The following is a 19320-nucleotide window of genomic DNA, read 5'->3' on the forward strand; positions in this document are numbered from 1 at the left end:
CCTGCCTTTTTACCTATTGGTAAACAATTGATCTTCTAAATCACGCAAGGGTCTTACAGGTTGCAGTCCATCCTCTATAACAAGCAGCCAGCCGTATAAATTAACAGCATCGAAGATGCAATATCCAGATTGGACAGAAATCAAGAAGTCCCAATCGAAATACTTCAACCCTTTGCATGTAAGCAACTTCACAGTATTTTTCACTCCACTAAACAAAAACAAAACCAAAAAAAAAACTGTTTAACTTTTGAGAAATTGTCATGCCATTGATCGCCCCCATCAAAGAAAAGCTTATTTTGATAGCCCAAATGTCTTCCACATGGCAGTTCTATTGCTGCCTAAACTGTGGACATGCCATGAGCATTATCATCTATTAATGTGTTATATGTCTCAGTCAAATTCAATTTTTCATGAAGAGTTATAATGCCTCAAAAATCTAAAATAGGTTGAAATTTCAACTTTGTCAAGTTTGATCTAACCATGGAGATGGTCCTCAAAATTTGGAAGAAAAAAAAAATAAAGTAAACCTTTACCCAATCTATATACACTATTTTTGTGAAATTATTGAGTTTTGGAATTTTATGAATTATTTATCCACAGATAGATACAATGTAAATTAAAGTTGCTCAAGGGAAAAGTTGCAAGGTTTATCCTCCAACAAATATATTAAGGGAAATTTATACATATCACCCTTGAGGTTTGACGAAAATATAATTTTACCCTCCAGTTTTGAAAAATTCTGCGTACTCTTTTGAAGTTTGTAAACAGTAACAAATAAGTCCATTTCGTCACTTCATGGTTAACACTGCTAAAAATAAGAGGTGAATTGATAAAATTATCCTTGCAAGAAAATTAAAAAAAAAAAAAACAACCTGCAACTCATGTAATTTACTCACTGACTCAGAGCAAGGGAATGATGGTGATCCTTCCGGTGGGCATCGGAAGACCTACCTTCGTTCAACATCATATTCCCCACTCAATCGAAATCATCGGCAAGGAGAGCGCAATTGGCGAAGGCTGCAGAGGCTCTTCTCCTTCTCGAACGTACGGTTGCAGAGGTTCTTCTCCTTCTCGCCACCTCTGAATCGAAATCACCTTCTCTTTCTTCAAATTCTTCAATTCCAAGGTGATAATCTGCTTCAAATCCTGCACATAAATTCAAATTCCAAATTCACGCTCTGTTCATCTTTTAAAATGCTTGATCTGTTTAACTGTTTTATTTCCTCTGTCGTAGCTGCTTCCACTATTATCCATCCTTTCACAATTACAGTATTAATGGAAACGATGATTCGTCTCCGAGCCATTCGAAATCGTGTTCTTCATCTCTCACAATTGAAGGCTGTTCTAAGGAAACTCGACCATGTCCGCTGAGAGTTCTCGCAGTTGCAACTCGTTGCAATGAGATGAGGCTCAAGGTGATCAGATCTACTCCATTCTTTTCTTTTCTTTTTGTTCCAACTGTTAGGTTCAATTTGATGAGATTTGTCTATAATACTTCGGAGCTCAAGATCTGATATTGAATTTGAATTTTACATTTAATTTTTCCACGTAGATCTTCATACAATTTGAATTCTAATTAATGAGACTGGTAGTCGTTAAATCTGAATCCGATTTTTTCTCTTCCTTTATTTTCCAATTCTCTGAATTCCAATTTCATCTCCTCCTATTTGAAATCGTCAAATGATTTTGAAGATTTATTCTGTTTTCTTTCAAAACTAACCACTCTGTACTGCATGAAATTCGTATGAGTACTCCACTTGTTTTGAATTTTAAGTTCTCACTTATTTTCAGATTTCTTGCCGCTAATTTGTAGTTCAGACATTTCGGCAATCGTTCCTGAAACGATTTACGTTCATCTTGTTTCTCTATAAACATCCTTAAATTCAGATTTGCGAAGTTCATCGTTCCCGTCCATCCTGCAATACGATCTCCAGTCTCTCTCATCTTCGCTTGCTATAACTTAAAAAAAATCAGAGTTATTTGAGGTCTGAGTACGGGCATCAAAGGAAAGACAGGAGTGATGGTGAACAAATCAGAGTTTAGGGTTAGGGTTTGAGGGTGGAGCAGAGAATGATGGTGAAGATGATGATGATTCGGTTCAGGCAAAGAGGTTGAAGAGAAGTGATTGAGTGGCAAAAGTTTTAACGAATCAATGTGGCGCTACGATTGGGGAAGATGAGTTGCAGGTTTTGGTTTTTTTTTTTTTTTTTTGGTTCTTTTTAGAAGGGCAATTTCGTCAGTTCAAATATTATTTTTAACAGTTTTAATCATGAACTGACGGAATAGATTTATTTATTACCGCTTGCATATCTCAGGGGATACACAAAATTTTCCAAAACTTAGGGGTGAAAATATCCGTTCGTCAAACCTCAAGGATGGTATGTATAAATTTCTCATACATTAATGGCAAAGAAATTTCACAAGTATTTTTATTTAAGAAAAGTCTCATGGTCACATCATGGAGACAAATGACTTGCAGCCATTATGTACCTTCTCGACCTCTTGTTCTACCTCGTGAAAGACTTTTGCAATGAGTGTTAACCATTGGATATAGGGGATTAGGGAATAGTTTTAAGGTCAAATGTTCCCTGTGCCATCGTTGGGGGTGGGCAAAATAATCATCCTATCCCTTGAATGACAGGCCCATGTGTCTGGGCTATAGAGAACATCAGCCCTAGTTTTAATCGACCATAAAAATCAAACTTGAAACCTCAAATTTTTAATCATTTGCCTTCTCATGTATCATACGATACCCTCCATTGTATACGTACCCCTTTTGTAGTGTACACTTTTGAATTCTTAAAATTTTCAATGATTTTTGGTCCTGTCACGTTGAACTAATTAATACTTGACATGTAGATAAAGACCAATATCCACAAAATTAATTTCTACCCTATCTAAAGCCTCATTAGCTAATGGTGGAGATGGTTCCAATTCAATAGCCACCCACCAACAGTCACAAGATTATCCCTTTTTCACAAAACTAAAAGAACATTTACTTTGGTACTAAAAAGACATCCGAAGGACCGTAAGTTGGCTTCCTAAGCATTCAAATTCACATAACAAAAAAGATCTAAACTGGAATACATACCAAACACTGCCTAAATGTGCTGTTAAGGAGATTCTTTCCTGTAACAGTCGGGTGGCCACTTTTTCCAAATGTTAACAGGCTACACTAATGAAAATGTCTTGAACATCAACCACCCAAAAATTGTAAATGCGGCCCGAGAGCCGTTTCCCATTTTCCACACATCTACGATAGACCAGTTTCTTACCGACAAAAAGAAGTAAATGATTGTTCATCCCAAAAAATAATAATAATAATAACCGATCTCTTGATGAAACTTCACGTTTTTGAAAGTTATACATTGATGAACAAAACGTCCACCATCTTTACCCCTCTCCCCTAATCTAATGCTGCTGCTTCTTTCAGACCAACGGGAAACACCAATGCAAAACCTGAAGAGCAGCAACCAAACAGGACAAAAATGGACAAGACTCCCGCAGACTCCATATCTAATATTCTTTGTATGTAAAGACCCCATATTTAAATTATACGGATGACGAAAGCCCACTAGTATATCAGCCTCTTTATCACGTATTTACAGTTGCATTCACCCTCAGCAACAAAGAGGCAAATTTCTCCGCCTCAAACGATTCATGATGACAAGCTGTGTGGCCCCGAGGAGGTTATCTGCCAACATAAACAAAGGAAGATAAGCTCTACTACTCCCATGACATTACATAAATATAATTGTGGTATAAACACTAGCAAACATGCTCTAAACCAAGGCTTTAACAATTGCAGAAATCTCTGACAATTGATTTTACTACTTTCTTTGGCTGGGCTTGGTTGTCACCTGGAATGAAATGCAACCATTTCTGCATGACATCATGGTCTTCACCCAAAACAGAACAAGCATTCATCAAAATCTGAATATACCAGAACTCGTTTCACTTCATGCAAACCAAAACTGACAACCTCATCTTGCTTCAATTTTATACAATATGCCTAGAAATTCCATTTTAAAGCAAAACACTATACGTCCAAATGATTAGGAATGCATTCAGAATTCATTCCAGGTGCCAACCAAATGTGGCCCTAACAAATTTCTGTCCAGCACAATGGAGTCCAATAGATATACTACCAGTCTACCACAGCAATTGCATCGGACTTACAGGCCTTCATAGCAAAATATATACAAGGTAGTTGTCAATGGATTTATACAGTTATATCAAACCATTATTAACCATTAACACAAGTTTATATCTCATTAGGCAAGAACAGAACCCGGAGATAAATGCATACACCAAGTTAATGGTCATACCATTGTTGGCTTTTCCTGAATTCTGCAAGAACTGGGTATATGTTCTCAAAGGCTGTGTATGTTTCATCTCTCACCTGAAATATTAAAAATAATTAAAGATACTAATCAGCCAACAATCCCACTGAACAGTATAAAAGAAAACTACTACAAAACATCCAAAAACACCAAGAAAATCAAAATTAAGCTAGAAGCAATCACCTTAGCCCCTGTGAGAACAATTTTTCCAGACACAAATATGAGCAAGACAATCTTTGGTTGCCTCATCCGATAGATTAGGCCAGGGAAGAGTTCTGGTTCATACTGTACCAACATGATGCAGCAGCATTCAAAATGAGAACCACTCAGGAAGCAAAGAAAAGCAAGACATAACAAGAACATATTAGCATTCCCTGTCTTACACAGATAAACTAAACTAAACTTTTGATCTTTCACAGATGAAAAACAAATGCAGGCTTCACTGAATGTCAGCTCATTACAGTAAGGCTCGGAAAATTTTATTTCGAATGTTGAGCATTTTTCAGTGTTTGTTTTTCAATGGAAACAAACACTGGAAAACTTTTCAACATCCAAAAATTTTACCAAAACAAACGGCACCTAAGTGAAAATATGCATCAAAATTTCTAGTATGCACATGGTTCATCCACTACAGTCGTAACAATACTATATTCTAAGAGGGGCCTGATTCCCTGTGTTTACCCACTCCCAATCTTCAACCTACATTTATTGGAACATTTTCAAAAATATAAATTCTCCCCCCCCCCAAACGCAGATCAAAGGTACTCAAAACCAGATCGTGGGGCTTTAGATTAGGACTTTATTTCAGTATTTTCATTTTTATTCTGTTTTGGTTATCTTATTTCATGTTATGTAAAATGTTTGTTACCTATTGGCTGCTAGATATCCTGAGGCCAGTATGATACAACTAGGGGTGTAAATGAATAGCCGAAATCTGTTTCCGTATCCGTGTCCATATCCGTTTAGCACTATCCGAATCCGTCCGAAAGCTAAACGGATGCGGATATGGATAGGCTATAACTATCCGAAAAGCTATATTTACATGTAAACGGATAAAATATCCGATCCGTATCTGTGTCCGTATCCGTTTAGCACTATCCGAATCCGTCCGATAGCTAATCGGATGCGGATGCGGATATAGCACTATCCGAGCCGAATCCGATCCGTTTACAGCCCTAGATACAACCTATTCAATTTCTATATAATCATGTAAGGGCTGAAGGCCTCCTGCGCGATTTATGAATTGAATGAAATTGGCTTTGCCTCCATTATTCTGTGTGATTCAGAATAGCTTGCTGTGAGATGCAGTGACAACCTGGGTGAGGTGCTAAGGTAAGGCTGGTGGGATTCCAGTCTAGGATCAAGTGAAAAGCTTGATTCATATCCTTCTACTTTCCATCTTCATCTTATAATCCATCAAACCATGTCAGTATTTAGAGATTTCTATTCTTTTCTGTGCATACCTTATTTGGTTGCATCTGGTTGCATGTTTGAACTTCTGATTAGTTTTCTATTCTCTTAAATCAAATCTGAAATTCTGTTACTGTTCTGACCTAAAAAAATCAAATATTTTGCTGCTTTCTGATAATCTATGTTCACAACTAGGATTTTCTGATATCTTGAGTTCTGAAACTGATTTTCACAATCTGTCTTCAAAGATGTCCGTTGGTTTCAGCTCTTAAGCCATTGCTGTTTTCAAAATCAAATCTTGCTACTGATTTCATAGAATCCTATATCAGTTCTCGTTTCTGGAAACCCTGTTTTGAGATTCTTTTCAAGTTCCGATTTCAGTATTTTGTTCTACTGATATAACTGAGATTCTACTGCTACTTATCTTGAGTATTCTTTGCAGTTTTCCTACCTCAAGTTTTGATATCATCTAGAGCACTCGACCAGATTTCCTACTCTCTCTCCATGTGTGTGAGAATAACACACCCATGCATCACAAGGATCTTATAGGACCACATACAAAATGAAAAAAAACATGAATACGTCTTAGAGCAGAGAGTTTTCACTCACACTAGAAAAGGCACCATGAGAATATGCAAGACCTTCAAGCCTAATGGGAAATTTCACATCACAGGACCCAACAATGTTCTGAATCTTAAAGTCCTACAAAACATCATAGCACATGTAACAAAGAAGCATAACTCATGACTTCATGTGAATCAAAAAGTAACAAAGGCTTATAATGTGAGATATATATATATATATATATATATATATATATATATATATATAGAGAGAGAGAGAGAGAGAGAGAGAGAGAGTACCTTAAATTTAGCAGGAAAACCAAGTTTCTGAATTATTCGAGCATACTGAAAAAACAAAGTTAATGTGACAAATAAACCAGGAATTAGCTTAATAAAATAAAAGCTAAATAGCAGTAAGAGCAACATTTCACTCCCAACTTTCCCTTCCTTGTGATTCATTCTTTGTGACAAATAAACCAGGAATTAGCTTTAATATAATCAAAAACCATATGCAATTCAAATCTTTCATCCCCCTTTCATTTCTTTGTGTTTCATTCTTTCTGGTAAATAAACCATCACCTTTACATAATTGAACTCCATAAACAATTACTAACCTTTCTTGCTGCCAGTTTTGACTGTTGTTCACTCTTGGCTCCAGTGCAGACCTATCACAGCAGGCTTTCGCAAGTCAGGATACAGTGACAATTAGAAGAATTTCCAATGAATTAGATTGTAATTTTCAGGAGGGAGGAGTTACAGTGTGAGAATGCAAACCATGCTAGCCAAAAACACAGATTGTCTACAATATCACTGAACAAAAATCTAGTAAGAAGTTAGTTGGGGAGTTACATCAGGAACCAAAAAGTAGTTAAGTTGGTTTCCTATATCTTAACTAGTTTAGATGCATTCTAAAATTCAAACTTTTTAGGTCCTTAGTAATCAATATGCCATAAATCAGTATTGTATCCCTTAGTTTTTTTATTTATTTTCCTTCTTTTTTTGAGTCCCTAGGGCGTCTCCACGACTACTTGGTTTTGTTTTCTAGTGAATTGAGGCTACGTTGTGGCTCCACTTTTTCTACTGGTGTTGTTGCTGTCCAGTTGACACTAGAGTTTTTCAGTGCTAGTAGTTGCTATAAAAACCCCACAATTCCTCATAACTAGCCCCAAATCCCCCCCCCCTCTGATGGGGATTGGTATACTGAAACACAAGGACTCACAAAATCCACCCCTTGACAGGATCACAAATGATTGCAAAACCAGATTTAGGGAAGTTTCTAGAAGTCAAAGTCGAACTTTCAGATTAGGGTCCAAGTCTGGTCGAGTGTGGTATCCAAGCAATATATCAAATCATGAGTGAGCCTTGGCTCTTACAACATCTTTAAAGGCAAGTAACAAACTTAGGAAAGCAATCATAAAGCTACCAGGAGTAGGAAATAACTAGCTAATAGCTAGCCCACAATATGGCTGGTGGACCCAGCCACCATTCACATAAACAGGCTACCAAGGCCTGTTTGCCTCTCCTATGGGATAGGTTTCAAAACTCCTCTGCATCAACTCTCTCGGGCTTGAAAGCATTCATTGCCAATGAATATAAAAGTGACATGTACTGCTCGTAGAGGTGCAGGTTGAGTCGCTTGAAATCATTCGCATGGATCCATGTGCAATCAGTCATCGGCCATCCCTTCCATTTGACAAGAAAAGTATGATGGCCGCCGCCATTTTGTACCATAGTGTAGCTGTCATCGACGACATCCTCAATCTCATCAATCAATGGTGTAATGAACTGGGGTAACCAAAGAGAATGCTCAATGTCGCCCTCATCTGAATGGTGACCCACATAAAGAGTCAAATTTGCCACGTTGAAGATGTTGATGGTCATGTCTGGTGGAAGTTCTAGAACATAAGCATTAAGACCAATCTTCTTCAATAATTTGTAAGAACCCATCTTCCGTGGATGCAGCTTGTAGTTGGTGCCAAGTGCAAACCTAGCCAGAGTGACTCGTACCATCACCATATCTCCGGGTTTGAACTCGACATAATGACGATGACGATCAGTCGTAGCCTTACATATGTCATTATTGAGAGCAATGCGTTGGCGTACATCAGCGTGTCGCTCAGTGATATGCCAGATAAACTCGTCCTCAACACTAACACGTCCATGAGAAGGGTGGGGAACTAAGTCAATCAACCTCTGAGTTGATCTCGATTGGAGTGCGACTTGTAATGCGGTTAACCGAGCTGTTATAAGCAAACTCCGATATGTCAAGTATGGACATCTAGGTCTTTTCATAAATCATAATCCCTCACAAGGCAGCGCAAGAGATTATCAAAACGTTGATTGATGAACTCTATCTCACCATAAGTCTGTGGATGGAAGTAGAGAATTGTAATTGTGTGTTTTGCCTTCATCCACAATGTTTTCTAGAAATAACTCAGAAATTTAACATCTCGATTCGAAACAATCGACTTTGGCAACCCATGTATACATACAACCTCTAGGAAAAAGAGGGTCACAATATGAGTAGTGTGAGAGGTTTTACGACGGAGAATTAAATGTACCATCTTGGAAAACCTATCAACCACCATGAATATAGTGTTGTTCTTTTCCCGAGTAGTGGTCAGGTCCAGCATTAAGTCCATGCTGATGTAAATTCATGGCGTGTGAAGAACAGTTAGTGGGGAATACAAACCAGTATTCAGCTTCGTTCCTTTCTCGAGCTGACACGCATGATACTGCTTGAGTACATGCTCAACATCCCTTTGAAGATGTAGCCAATAGTAGCGGTCAAGTCACCTCAAGGAGGGTTTTATCACGTCCAAATTGTCCTACCAATCCTCCGTGCAATTCCTGTACAAGATCTCATCGTAGAGATGTAACAGGGATGCACAATCGAGTACCCATGAAGAGAAAGCCCTCATGAAGTGAACTCTTAGGATCATGGTCTCATTGTTGTAATTTCTGATATAAAACGGGGAAATCCTGGTACATAGGGTACTCGGCTTGATGTGATCAATAGTTCAATACTCATGACATGTGCTGAAAAATGTGTGTAAGGTTAACATTTTTCTGTTCAATGAGTCAGCCATAGTATTTTCTGTACCTGCCCTTATATTTGAGAGAGAAAATGATTCCTGTAGATACGCCACCCACTTGGCATGTCTCTGACTTATCAATTCCTGAGAGTGTAGAGGCTTCAATGCTTCGTGGTCGATGAACAAGATGAACTCCTTACAAATGAGGTAATGTCGTCAATTTTTCAACACTTGTACCACTGTGCAAAATTCCAGATCGTAAATGGAGTAACAATACTTGGCGCCATTCAGTTTCTCATTGAAGAAAGCTATAGGATGACCTTCATGCATGAGAACACCACAGAGGCCAATGTGAGAAGTAAGGTTTTAAGTATCTTAACGTATCTGATGAGCACATTTATGTGTGAAATCTTAGGGCCATAGAGCATGCATTTTTATACTTGGAACGGAGCTACTCGAGGTTTTTGTTTGTGTTTTCAGGTTTTAGGTGAATTCTTGTGAAAATGGAGCAAATGATGCTAAGGAAACGTTTTTAAGCTGTTTAGTGGTGTTTGGCAGTAGCCGTAAGCGCCCAGGAGTAAAGAAAATAAAGTTTGGATTGAACACTGAAAGAATCATGCCAATCAGTCAAATTTGAACGTGAGTACAGTGGGCCCCTTAGCATAATTTTGAGGTATTAATAGTATGGATGCGTAGCCCATCGAGTCATCTTCGCAACGGTTCAAATGGCACTTGATTCCGAGTTGAAACGAAGAAGTTACGGCCGTTTCCATAATGACACGCGAAAATGTCATGCCACTGTTTTCAATTTTTATGATAGGGGTTTGTTTGTAATTATTGGCAATCGGCCGGGGACAAAGTAAAGCGGAAGTTGGGATTCGAGGGGCCGTATTGCAATTATCATAAGTTATCTTTTCTGTTAGTCGAAAGATTCCATTCGGAAGGCTCTGGAGCAGTCCAACTTCAACTTGAGATATCTTGGGCTCCCAAATTTCAAATTGGACGAAATTTGGGTCTATTTTGGGTGATTTTTCGCAAGGAACGCAATAGTGAGGCCTGCATAGGCACCCCATGCTCTATGTTTTTTGAAGGATAGAATGAGTATTTTATTTATTCTTGAGTGAAATCCTAGTCATCACTCTCTCTCTTCTCCAAATTTCCAAGGATACTTCAGGGATTTGACTATAGATAGATTTTTTTTGGAGAAGATTCTCTCATCCTTGGAAAGTTGAAAAGTCAAACATTGAAGATGCCTTGATCATATTACTTGGAGAAGACTACCGCAAAGAAAAGGAAGCACAAGAATTAAATTGGAATGTCTACTATTTGGAAAATAGCAGGTTTACTGGACCAAGCTTTGTATCTCTCCTACTTTCTATATTTTTTTTTATTTTCCTTGGGATTCAATCTTTTTGTAGAGGAAGGAGAAGGGAATATTTTTTTTTTTTTTGAGATTTCCTCTCCCCTTCTCTCTCCCCCTTCTCTCTTCTCCTCTCCTTCCCTATAAATACCCAAGGCTTTGGCTTGTAAAGTTGTTCAATTGCTTAGTAAATTTCTTCTTCTCCTTCTAATTTTTGGCTTTTTTAGTTCTTAGTTTGATTTTATGAGTTTAATTCAATGGTTGTAATAATTTTATGCTTTCAATTATTGTCTTCAATATGGTTGTAATCTCTTAATTCTAGTTCTAGTTTTAAAGCTTTCTAGTCTAAGTTTCTAATTCTAATGAGAAGATTTAAAGATTTGGAAGAAGAAGCCATGCAAGGTTTATTCAAGTTGTTCAAGCTTCTTCAATTACATTCATGCAAAGCCTAATCAATTCATGCACTTTCAACTTTGGTATAAGGGAGTATTGGTTCAAGTTTTTAGTTTTTATTTTCTTCTTCTTCTCTACCTCTTTCTTCTTCTATTGTTTTTAGTTTGTTAATACTCTCATCCTCTCTAATCCCTCCATTCTATTAGGAATTTTAATTTTCCATTAGTTCTATTTTATTTTCATTCTCTACCTCTCTAAATTCTTCCATGCTTTTGGATTTTTATTTTATTATTTATCATCATCATCATGCATTATGTTAAGCCTCTAATTTAATTATTTTTGTTTTAATTTCAGATTTGGTAGCGCCATTCCAAGTGTGATATCAACTTCAATCCGGTTCAAGCTTCAATTATTTAGTTCTATTTCTTTTATTTCTAGTTTTGATTGTGTGGTAGCGCCGTTTTAATTCCTCCAATTTCGTCAATCCGCGTTAGATGCATAATAGGTTGGATGGATGTGTGTTAGGATGTAGATGCTTGTGAGTTAGGATCCATTAGTTTAATTACCATTAGTTTAATCCAATACTTTAACTAATTTGGTTCACTTTGCATTGCTTTAAAGTGAGTAAAATAGAGTGGCATACATCTCCTTGTGATCGACCCGTAGTTACGATTGACCCGTACGCTTGCAGTAATTTTTAAACTCAAACAGTATCTGCCGATACTAACCGATACGTATCTTTTTTTTAGGGTACCAATACGATACGATACCGATCCAATACTTAAAAGTATCAACTGTATAGGGTCGATACGTGACCCAATATGGTTAATACTCTACAATACGTCTCTTAAAATACCTTTCCGATACGACACTGTAAACCTTGGTGAGAAGCGCCAATAGCCACCTCGAACACCCTATCAAAATCTAGAAGATGTAGAACTGGTGATTCTGCCATTCGCCACTTGATAAGAGTGAAGGCTTTGGTGGCTACAGGTGTCCATTCGAATTTGCCCTTGCCTTTAATGCATTCACTGATAGGTGCCATAATGGTGCTGAAACCTTTAATGAAATATCTATAGAAAGATGCCAAACCATGAAAACTGCGCATCTCTGTAGGTGTCTACGGAGTAGGCCAATCAACAATGTTTCAAACCTTCTTCGGGTCAGCTTCGACACCATTTGATAATACTAAGAAACCAAGGAAAATCACCCAGGGCAGCATGAAGGAGCACTTCTTCAGGTTGATGTTGAGTTTCTCAATTTGTAGTACTCACATCACGTCGCAAAAGGTCAAGACGGTAAATTTTATCATTGTTGTAAATCAAGATATCATTAAAGTAGACCACAAGAAACTTGTTGATGAAGGGGCGTGATGCAGATCCATGCGGATCTGGTCCAAGATCCAGATCCAATTAAGCACAGCCGTGGGTTAAGCTGGCCAGGGTTAGTCCTTATGATATTATTGCTGGTGGGGCCCATTAAGTTGATTCCAAAGAGCCACCAGACCTGAGTTTAATTTTCTTAAAGTGTCTTTTCATTTTCCTAGGCTTAGTTAATGAGTTGATTTCTTTTTCTAGGTGCTTTAATTAAACTTTTCAGTTTTCAAGTTGGCTCTTTTAAGTTTTCTATGTAGGAGTCCAAAAGTTTGTGTAAGTAATTAATTTTACTTGGTATTAGTTTCTAGGTGATTAATGGTCGAGTCCAAGAGTCATTTTTATTTTCTTTATATACTCATGTAATCCAACAATGAAAGAAAAATTTGAAGAATGAATTGAATATTGGATTTCATTGGAAATTAGCAGGTGTGTTTGATCACCTTCTATCCCTTCCCCTCTCCTCAACGTCTTCTCCTCTCTCACAATACTCCCTCTCATTCCCCCCGCCCCCCGTCTCTTCTTCTCTCTTCATCCAGGATCAAAATCTGATCTTAAAACCTCATCTTCTCCCTTTATCCTATCCCTAACCTCCCTATAAACTAGATCTGATCTCTCTATTACAAATCTTAACCTTCCGTCTGCATCAAATTAGTATCAGAGCCGAAAGTTCCTACACTTGTTGTTAGATCTCAACCATGATAGAGAAGCAACATATCACCAATCCTGAACTCTTCAAGTATTATAAAGAACTTGCTGAGAGGCAAGAGAAGAACGAAGCCAAGTTCAATATGTTCCTTGAAGAAAATCAAAAGCAAAAGGCTGAAATTTTTGCTTTCATGAAGAGATCCGGAAAACAACCTGAACTAGAATCATCTTCTTCCAATCCTGATCCAACAAATCCTCAACTTGTCACTCAACAATTTTCTGATAAGGATTATGGCATCAAGATTGAAGTCCCGGAGTTTGATGGTGAGAAAGGCCCCGAGGTTTTTCTTGATTGGTTAACCAAAGTTGAAAGGATCTTCGCCTATAAATCCTTTTTGGACGAGAAGTAGTGTGAGCTCATCCTCACCAAATTCACTGGGTATGCTTGTTCCTGGTGGGATGATGTTATACATTCAAGGCTTATCAGGCGCCTTGGTCCAATTACAATTTACAGCCAGATTTCTGTATTGCAGCAACATATGGTTCCTTTATTAAATACAAATTAGTTTGTAACTTATCTCTCTTCCTCTCTCCCCTCGCATACAGCTTTCACCACACAACCCTCTCTCTTACATCTTTCTCTCTCTCTCTCTCTATCTCTCTCCCCCTCCCTCCCTCCCTCCCCTTACATCTGTGAATGGTGGTTTTTTCCACCTTCAATTATTTGTTGATCTTTGATTTATGGTTTTTCTTCATTTTAATCTTTGGATTTCATTGGAAATCAGCTGGTGTGTTTGATCACTTTCTATCCCTTCCCCTCTCCTCAACGTCTTCTCCTCTCTCACGATACTCCCTCTCATTCCCCCCGTCTCTTCTTCTCTCCTCATCCAAGATCAGAATCTGATCTTAAAACCTCGTCTTCTCCCTTTATCCTATCCCTAACCTCCCTTAAACTAGATCTGATCTCTCTATTACAGATCTGAACCTTCCGTCTGCGTCAGGGCGTAGTACCTGTGTCATCACCCTCATAAAAGTGTTAAGGGCATTGGTGAGTCCAAATGGCATAACCTTCCATTCAAATAAGCCATCTTTCGTCTTGAATGTTGTCTTCCATTCATAACCAAGACGAATGAGGATCTGGTGATATCCGCTCTTCAGATCGATTTTTTAAAAGATCTTCGCACCAAATAACATGTCAAGCATATCACCGAGTCAAGGAATTGGAAACCCGTACTTCACTGTGATTTTGTTGATGGCTCGACTGTCAATACACATACGCCACGAACTGTCCTTTGGCATGAGGGCTGGAACAACACACGAGCTCATGCGCTCTTGAATGAAGGCCTTTTCAGCAACTAGTCCACTTGTCGTTTCAACTCTGCATGCTCTGTGGGACTGAGATGATAGGGCAAGTTTGGTAGCACTGACCCTGGTACTAGATCAATTGCATGTCGGATGTCTTGCATCGGGGCAGCACATCTAGAAGCTCCTCAGGTACTATATCTGCAAAATCAGACAACAATTCCCGAATAGGTTTTGTAAAAGCTAGTTCAGGTGGAGGAGTGACTTCCTTTGTGATCAAAGCCAATCAGAACTGATAACAGGACATAAACTTGACTCAATCAGAAAATAAACACACTAATATCAGTCATTTAGATCCTTCCACATTGTCTCACACACAAAGGAATAACCCCAAATGTTAGAACAAACACCAAGCAAAATACGAACAGAAAGAAAAACAGAGTAAGACGACATAGAGATAAGAGATTTAACGTGGTTCACACACCAATATGATGTGCTATGTCCACGGGTGAAGCTGAAGCAATTTCACTATGTAATGGAAGAATGTTACAATGGAGATCTCTCAAGAACACCCAAAACAATGCTGCTGCTCTCTCCCATAAACCGTAATACGACAAACCCCAAAACTCTCACTCTTCACAACAAGACAGGTAAAGAATATAAGTACTCCAAATGGGTTGATCCATCGGGTCGGGTCATACCATATCAAAAAAAAAATCCAGAACTAGAGTGCCGCCAGCCTTTATATGTATTAACTTTGATCCTTGTAAAAGATTCACTACATGAACAGTAAGATAAAGGTAATGATGCAGACCTGAAGACCTACATCCGTAAGAAGAAAAGTCCAGCTAGCTGCTATTTAGTTCTTTAGTTTACTGTTCTAGTTCCATAGTTTTATTTTGATGCATTTTGTTTTAAAATTGAACCGGGTCCAACTGGTCCAACCAGTGGTTCAATTTAAGTTACTTAAGTTACTTTTTTTATTTACTCTTTACTCGTGTAATTCTGGGTGACTGGGTCCACCCCTCTCCACGCATAAGAGAGAGAGTGTTATGTTAGTTTGAGTCGGCTAGGTGGGTTTTTAGCCTCCTAGTATGATTAGGAAACTTGGCCTTTAGGCCTTTAAATAAAGTTGGAATCGTGGAGGCCTTTTCTTACCTCACACGAAATTTTAAACTCAACAAAGCTGCTGTTTCTGCAACTTGTCTTCTCTGCTGAAGATTTGTCTTGAGTTTGATCAAGGCTGAAGGAATCGGTGTTTGATCCTATTGACACCTTGCGGTGAGAAGTCCGGGTGGATTGTTTGGTTCTTCTTTACGTCTCTACTACTATTCTACTGTCAAGAATTCTGATATCAAGGTCTTCTTCATCAACAAGTGTCTAAATCAGAAACCTAGATCCCCTCTTCCTCCCTTCTAGCAGATCTTCAATAAGCCCAGCCATATTCAACCGAGAGAATACCTCCAAACTTTGATCGAGTGTTCATCAGCCCTAATGAGGAACTCGATCCAAGTCTGCACATATTCTCCCCTTTAATCCTATTTTCACTCTTCCAGCCCTAACCCTAATTTCACTCTGCTAGCTCCCACACTTGCTGCTGATTCTGTCCCTACCCCATTAGCTTGCTGAAATCAGATTATTACACTTCTGAGATCAGTGAAATAATTACCTATTACCAACCCTAACTCCAGTACCCTAATTTTCATACTACCCACATCCCTAACCTAACCCTTTTCCCTGGTTTTCTAACCCTAAACTAAATCACCCTTTGAATACAGATTACTGTTTGGTTTCTAGTTTGAATAAATCAAATCTAGGACTACATTAGGTAGTAAGTGCAAGGAGACCCTAGTTTATCTTTATATCACATCAACTAGGGCCTTAGATAGTATATATGGCAGTATTGGTTGCTGCAACTACAAGAATAATTCTTGAAGAGACTATCAAAAAAAATTTCAAGGTGAAGAACTGATTATAGAAGCTCTGATACAATGTAGCAGCTAACAATTAATAACCAGTCCTTAGAAGAAAAGGAGAGAGAGAGTGAGAACAAGAGAGGAACACTACTGACCACGATAGATCAGATTGCTTCTATCGTGGTCAACACCCTTATATTTATAATATCAAAAAGTATATTCTTAGTAGGACACCTACAAAGTATATAAGCCTAGTTACAAGTAATTACGAAGGATAAAACATCTGAAAAACTAGACATACACCATGATAGGGACACTCCCCCTATCATGGTCAATAAGAACTAAACACAATAAAGTACCGCAGAGTATGACAGAAATACCCCAACGGTACATATCTTAACAATCATATTCATTTTTCCTTGTTCACTCTTTTGTGTTAGCGAGTATGAATTAAACGACTCATAGCTATTAACTAGAAAAAGGAGCCAGCGAAACCATAGCACATGATATATGAGTTCCATTACTATCAAAATAATAGCTCAAACAATGTATATTAAGCTCTGAAGCAACAAAATTTATCATATTGAGTGAATTGAGTGGTGAGAGAAAGAAAAAGAAGAGAAGGGAAAATCAGACATTACCAAAAAAACAAGTGAATAAGGGGAAATCAAGTTCTAGAAGTACTCACCATCTTTCCAGACGCAAATATCAATGCTGTAGTTTTTGGTTCTCTAATCCTCATAATAACAGCAGCAAAACGCTGCACCGCAATAAGCAAAACAGCATAGATAAGTGGACAGGAAGAAATCATGTTCTGTAAACACTGAGTACTATAAACTACACATGAGTATATTTTTTCACCTTCAGGAACATGAAAGAGAAACAAAAAAAAAAAGGAAACAATAAAAAGACAATAGCATGTTGTGCTGACCAATCAACCACCAAAATGCTTAAGAGAACAGGAAATAAAAAAGAGGCCAAATATATTCTAAATGATTTGCATACCTTAGGGTTGTATTCCGCATTACGAGCTTGCAGTGCAATAGCCTTAAGATCCAACTTGCAGTCCAAATTGACTGTAGATACTATGTTCCTGCATATGAAAGCCATACCAGGTAAGCTATCATTGCCATCAATAGAGAAGCTCATAATCCCAAATTTCAAGCTGTAGTAGCCTTTTATGACTAGTAAAGATGGAACATCATTAAAGATGTCTAAGATGCTTACTATTACCAAAAGCTGCTACAGAGTATGGAACAGTATTTTGAGAAGTTGGTCAGTTACTGGGGGAAAAGGTGATCTTTGTGTTTTTTGCAATCAATGTACTGAAACTACATGGCATTTATGTTTCTCTTGTGATTTTACTAAAGCTCGCCAATGGTCTACTCCCTCCCCCATCTCCTCAAGTAGCGGCAGTCGGTGAGGTCCCTCACAGGTAAGTATACCCCCTACATCACCCATTACCTTCACCCCACAGATCCTCGCGGCTCTACCCAAACTCATCACTGGATCGTCTGTCCGAACCGATTATTCCCCAAGCCCACCGCCGGACTCTCTCTGTACATCCACCGACTCTCTCCCTAACCTGAATCCCATCGATTTCCTCTACCCATTGACTCTCTCTCTCTCTCCAACCTCAACTGGATCCTCTATCCGAACCGATTACTCCCCAAGCCCACCACCGGACTCTCTCTGTACATCCACCGACTCTCTCCCTCCCTCCCTCCCTCCCTGTAAAGCCTCTTTGCCGGACTCTACCCAGCTATTTCTTTTTACCCATCGATTTCCTTTACCCATCGACTGTCTCTCTGACCCCACTGCCAGAACCCAAACCCAGCACCAAAGACCCATGCAAATCACTGATCTCTCCTCCCCAAACCCACCGATTTTAATTCATTTTATTTTTTTTCTCTGTTGTCTCCCTTTTTGATTTATCCACACCCAACTCCTCCAGATTTTCTCCCCATTTTGATCGAACCCCATGCACTTGCTGCCAGATTCCTGCTCCTCTAACCTATACGTTACACTCCCTACTCTTCTAACCGATCTCACCCTCTGATTCTTCACTTTGTTTCAGCTCCGATTTTACACTGTTTTTTCACTAAGAATTTCACCCTCTAAATTGGCTCCCTGCTCCTCTAACCTATCTCATTTGGCTCTATTAGATTATATGGGCCAGAATACCGTGAGGGTATTCTGGACTTTTTCCCCTTTTTATTATGTCTTGTTTGTGTGGTTTAGTCCCACATTGCTTATGTAATCCAAGCCTTACCCTAACTTTAAATCTCTCTACATGGTATCAGAGCAGATTTCGAATTAGGGACCACCCCTCTTCAAATTTCAGTTTTTCTCTTCCCTCTCTCTCTCTCTTCTCCCTTGCTCTCTATTCTCACGTAGAGCAGCACTGATGAGGTGATCATTCGATCCAGTTGCTGCCCCCATTACCTCATGAATGCTACATAATTCTGCTCGATAGGAACCAGCCATACCTGCCTGCGATATTTGGACCTTCAATTTTTTGGGGGATTGCTTCTACTTCACTTACAAGGAATCAACTCCTCTCTTTGAAGACCACAACCTGCAGCAGGTTTTCCTTTTTATTGGTTCAGTTCTTATCTCACAGATTTCAAGACCTCCTAAGATTGATTTTCACAAAAACAGGGTTTTTTTTCAAAACCCTGACAACTGTCGATCTAGGAGTTTGTGCCTTCTATTGGTTCTGATTTTTTTAAGGCTGGTTCTCCACTTATAAGGACACACTCGACTGCAATTTGAGCTTCAACAGTTCAGTTTTTTGAAGACCTCCTTGAGATCGATTCCACCATCACAGGGTTTTTTTCAAAACCCTGACACCTATCAATCTTGGGGTTGCTGCTGCCTATTGGATCTGATTTTTTTGCAGGTTTTTTCTTCCATCATAGAGGGTCCCTCGACTTCAGTTTCAGCCAATTCCCTGCAGTTTTTTGGCCTCTTATAT

General features: G+C 38.6%; 1 protein-coding gene across 2 annotated transcripts in view; it reads right to left on the bottom strand.

Moving 5' to 3' along the window:
- Positions 1 to 3530: 3530 nt before the first annotated feature.
- Positions 3531 to 19320, bottom strand: part of LOC122641429 (TATA-box-binding protein-like) — a 38916-nt gene continuing 23126 nt past the window's right edge. The window contains exons 2-9 of one of the 2 annotated variants that reach the window (XM_043834664.1): positions 17349 to 17436; positions 17032 to 17103; positions 6931 to 6981; positions 6617 to 6661; positions 6363 to 6455; positions 4527 to 4628; positions 4329 to 4402; positions 3531 to 3694 (exon numbers count right to left, since the gene is read on the bottom strand). In XM_043834664.1, coding sequence (XP_043690599.1) covers position 3694; positions 4329 to 4402; positions 4527 to 4628; positions 6363 to 6455; positions 6617 to 6661; positions 6931 to 6981; positions 17032 to 17103; positions 17349 to 17436 — 526 coding nt within the window. In that variant the 3' untranslated portion in view covers positions 3531 to 3693. Of the gene's footprint in view, positions 3695 to 4225; positions 4403 to 4526; positions 4629 to 6362; positions 6456 to 6616; positions 6662 to 6930; positions 6982 to 17031; positions 17104 to 17348; positions 17437 to 19320 lie in introns of those variants that run through there. The other variant, XM_043834663.1, reaches the window with a different exon arrangement.

Source organism: Telopea speciosissima, chromosome 10, assembly GCF_018873765.1.
Source record: "Telopea speciosissima isolate NSW1024214 ecotype Mountain lineage chromosome 10, Tspe_v1, whole genome shotgun sequence".
In the NCBI taxonomy this organism is placed as follows: domain Eukaryota; kingdom Viridiplantae; phylum Streptophyta; class Magnoliopsida; order Proteales; family Proteaceae; genus Telopea; species Telopea speciosissima.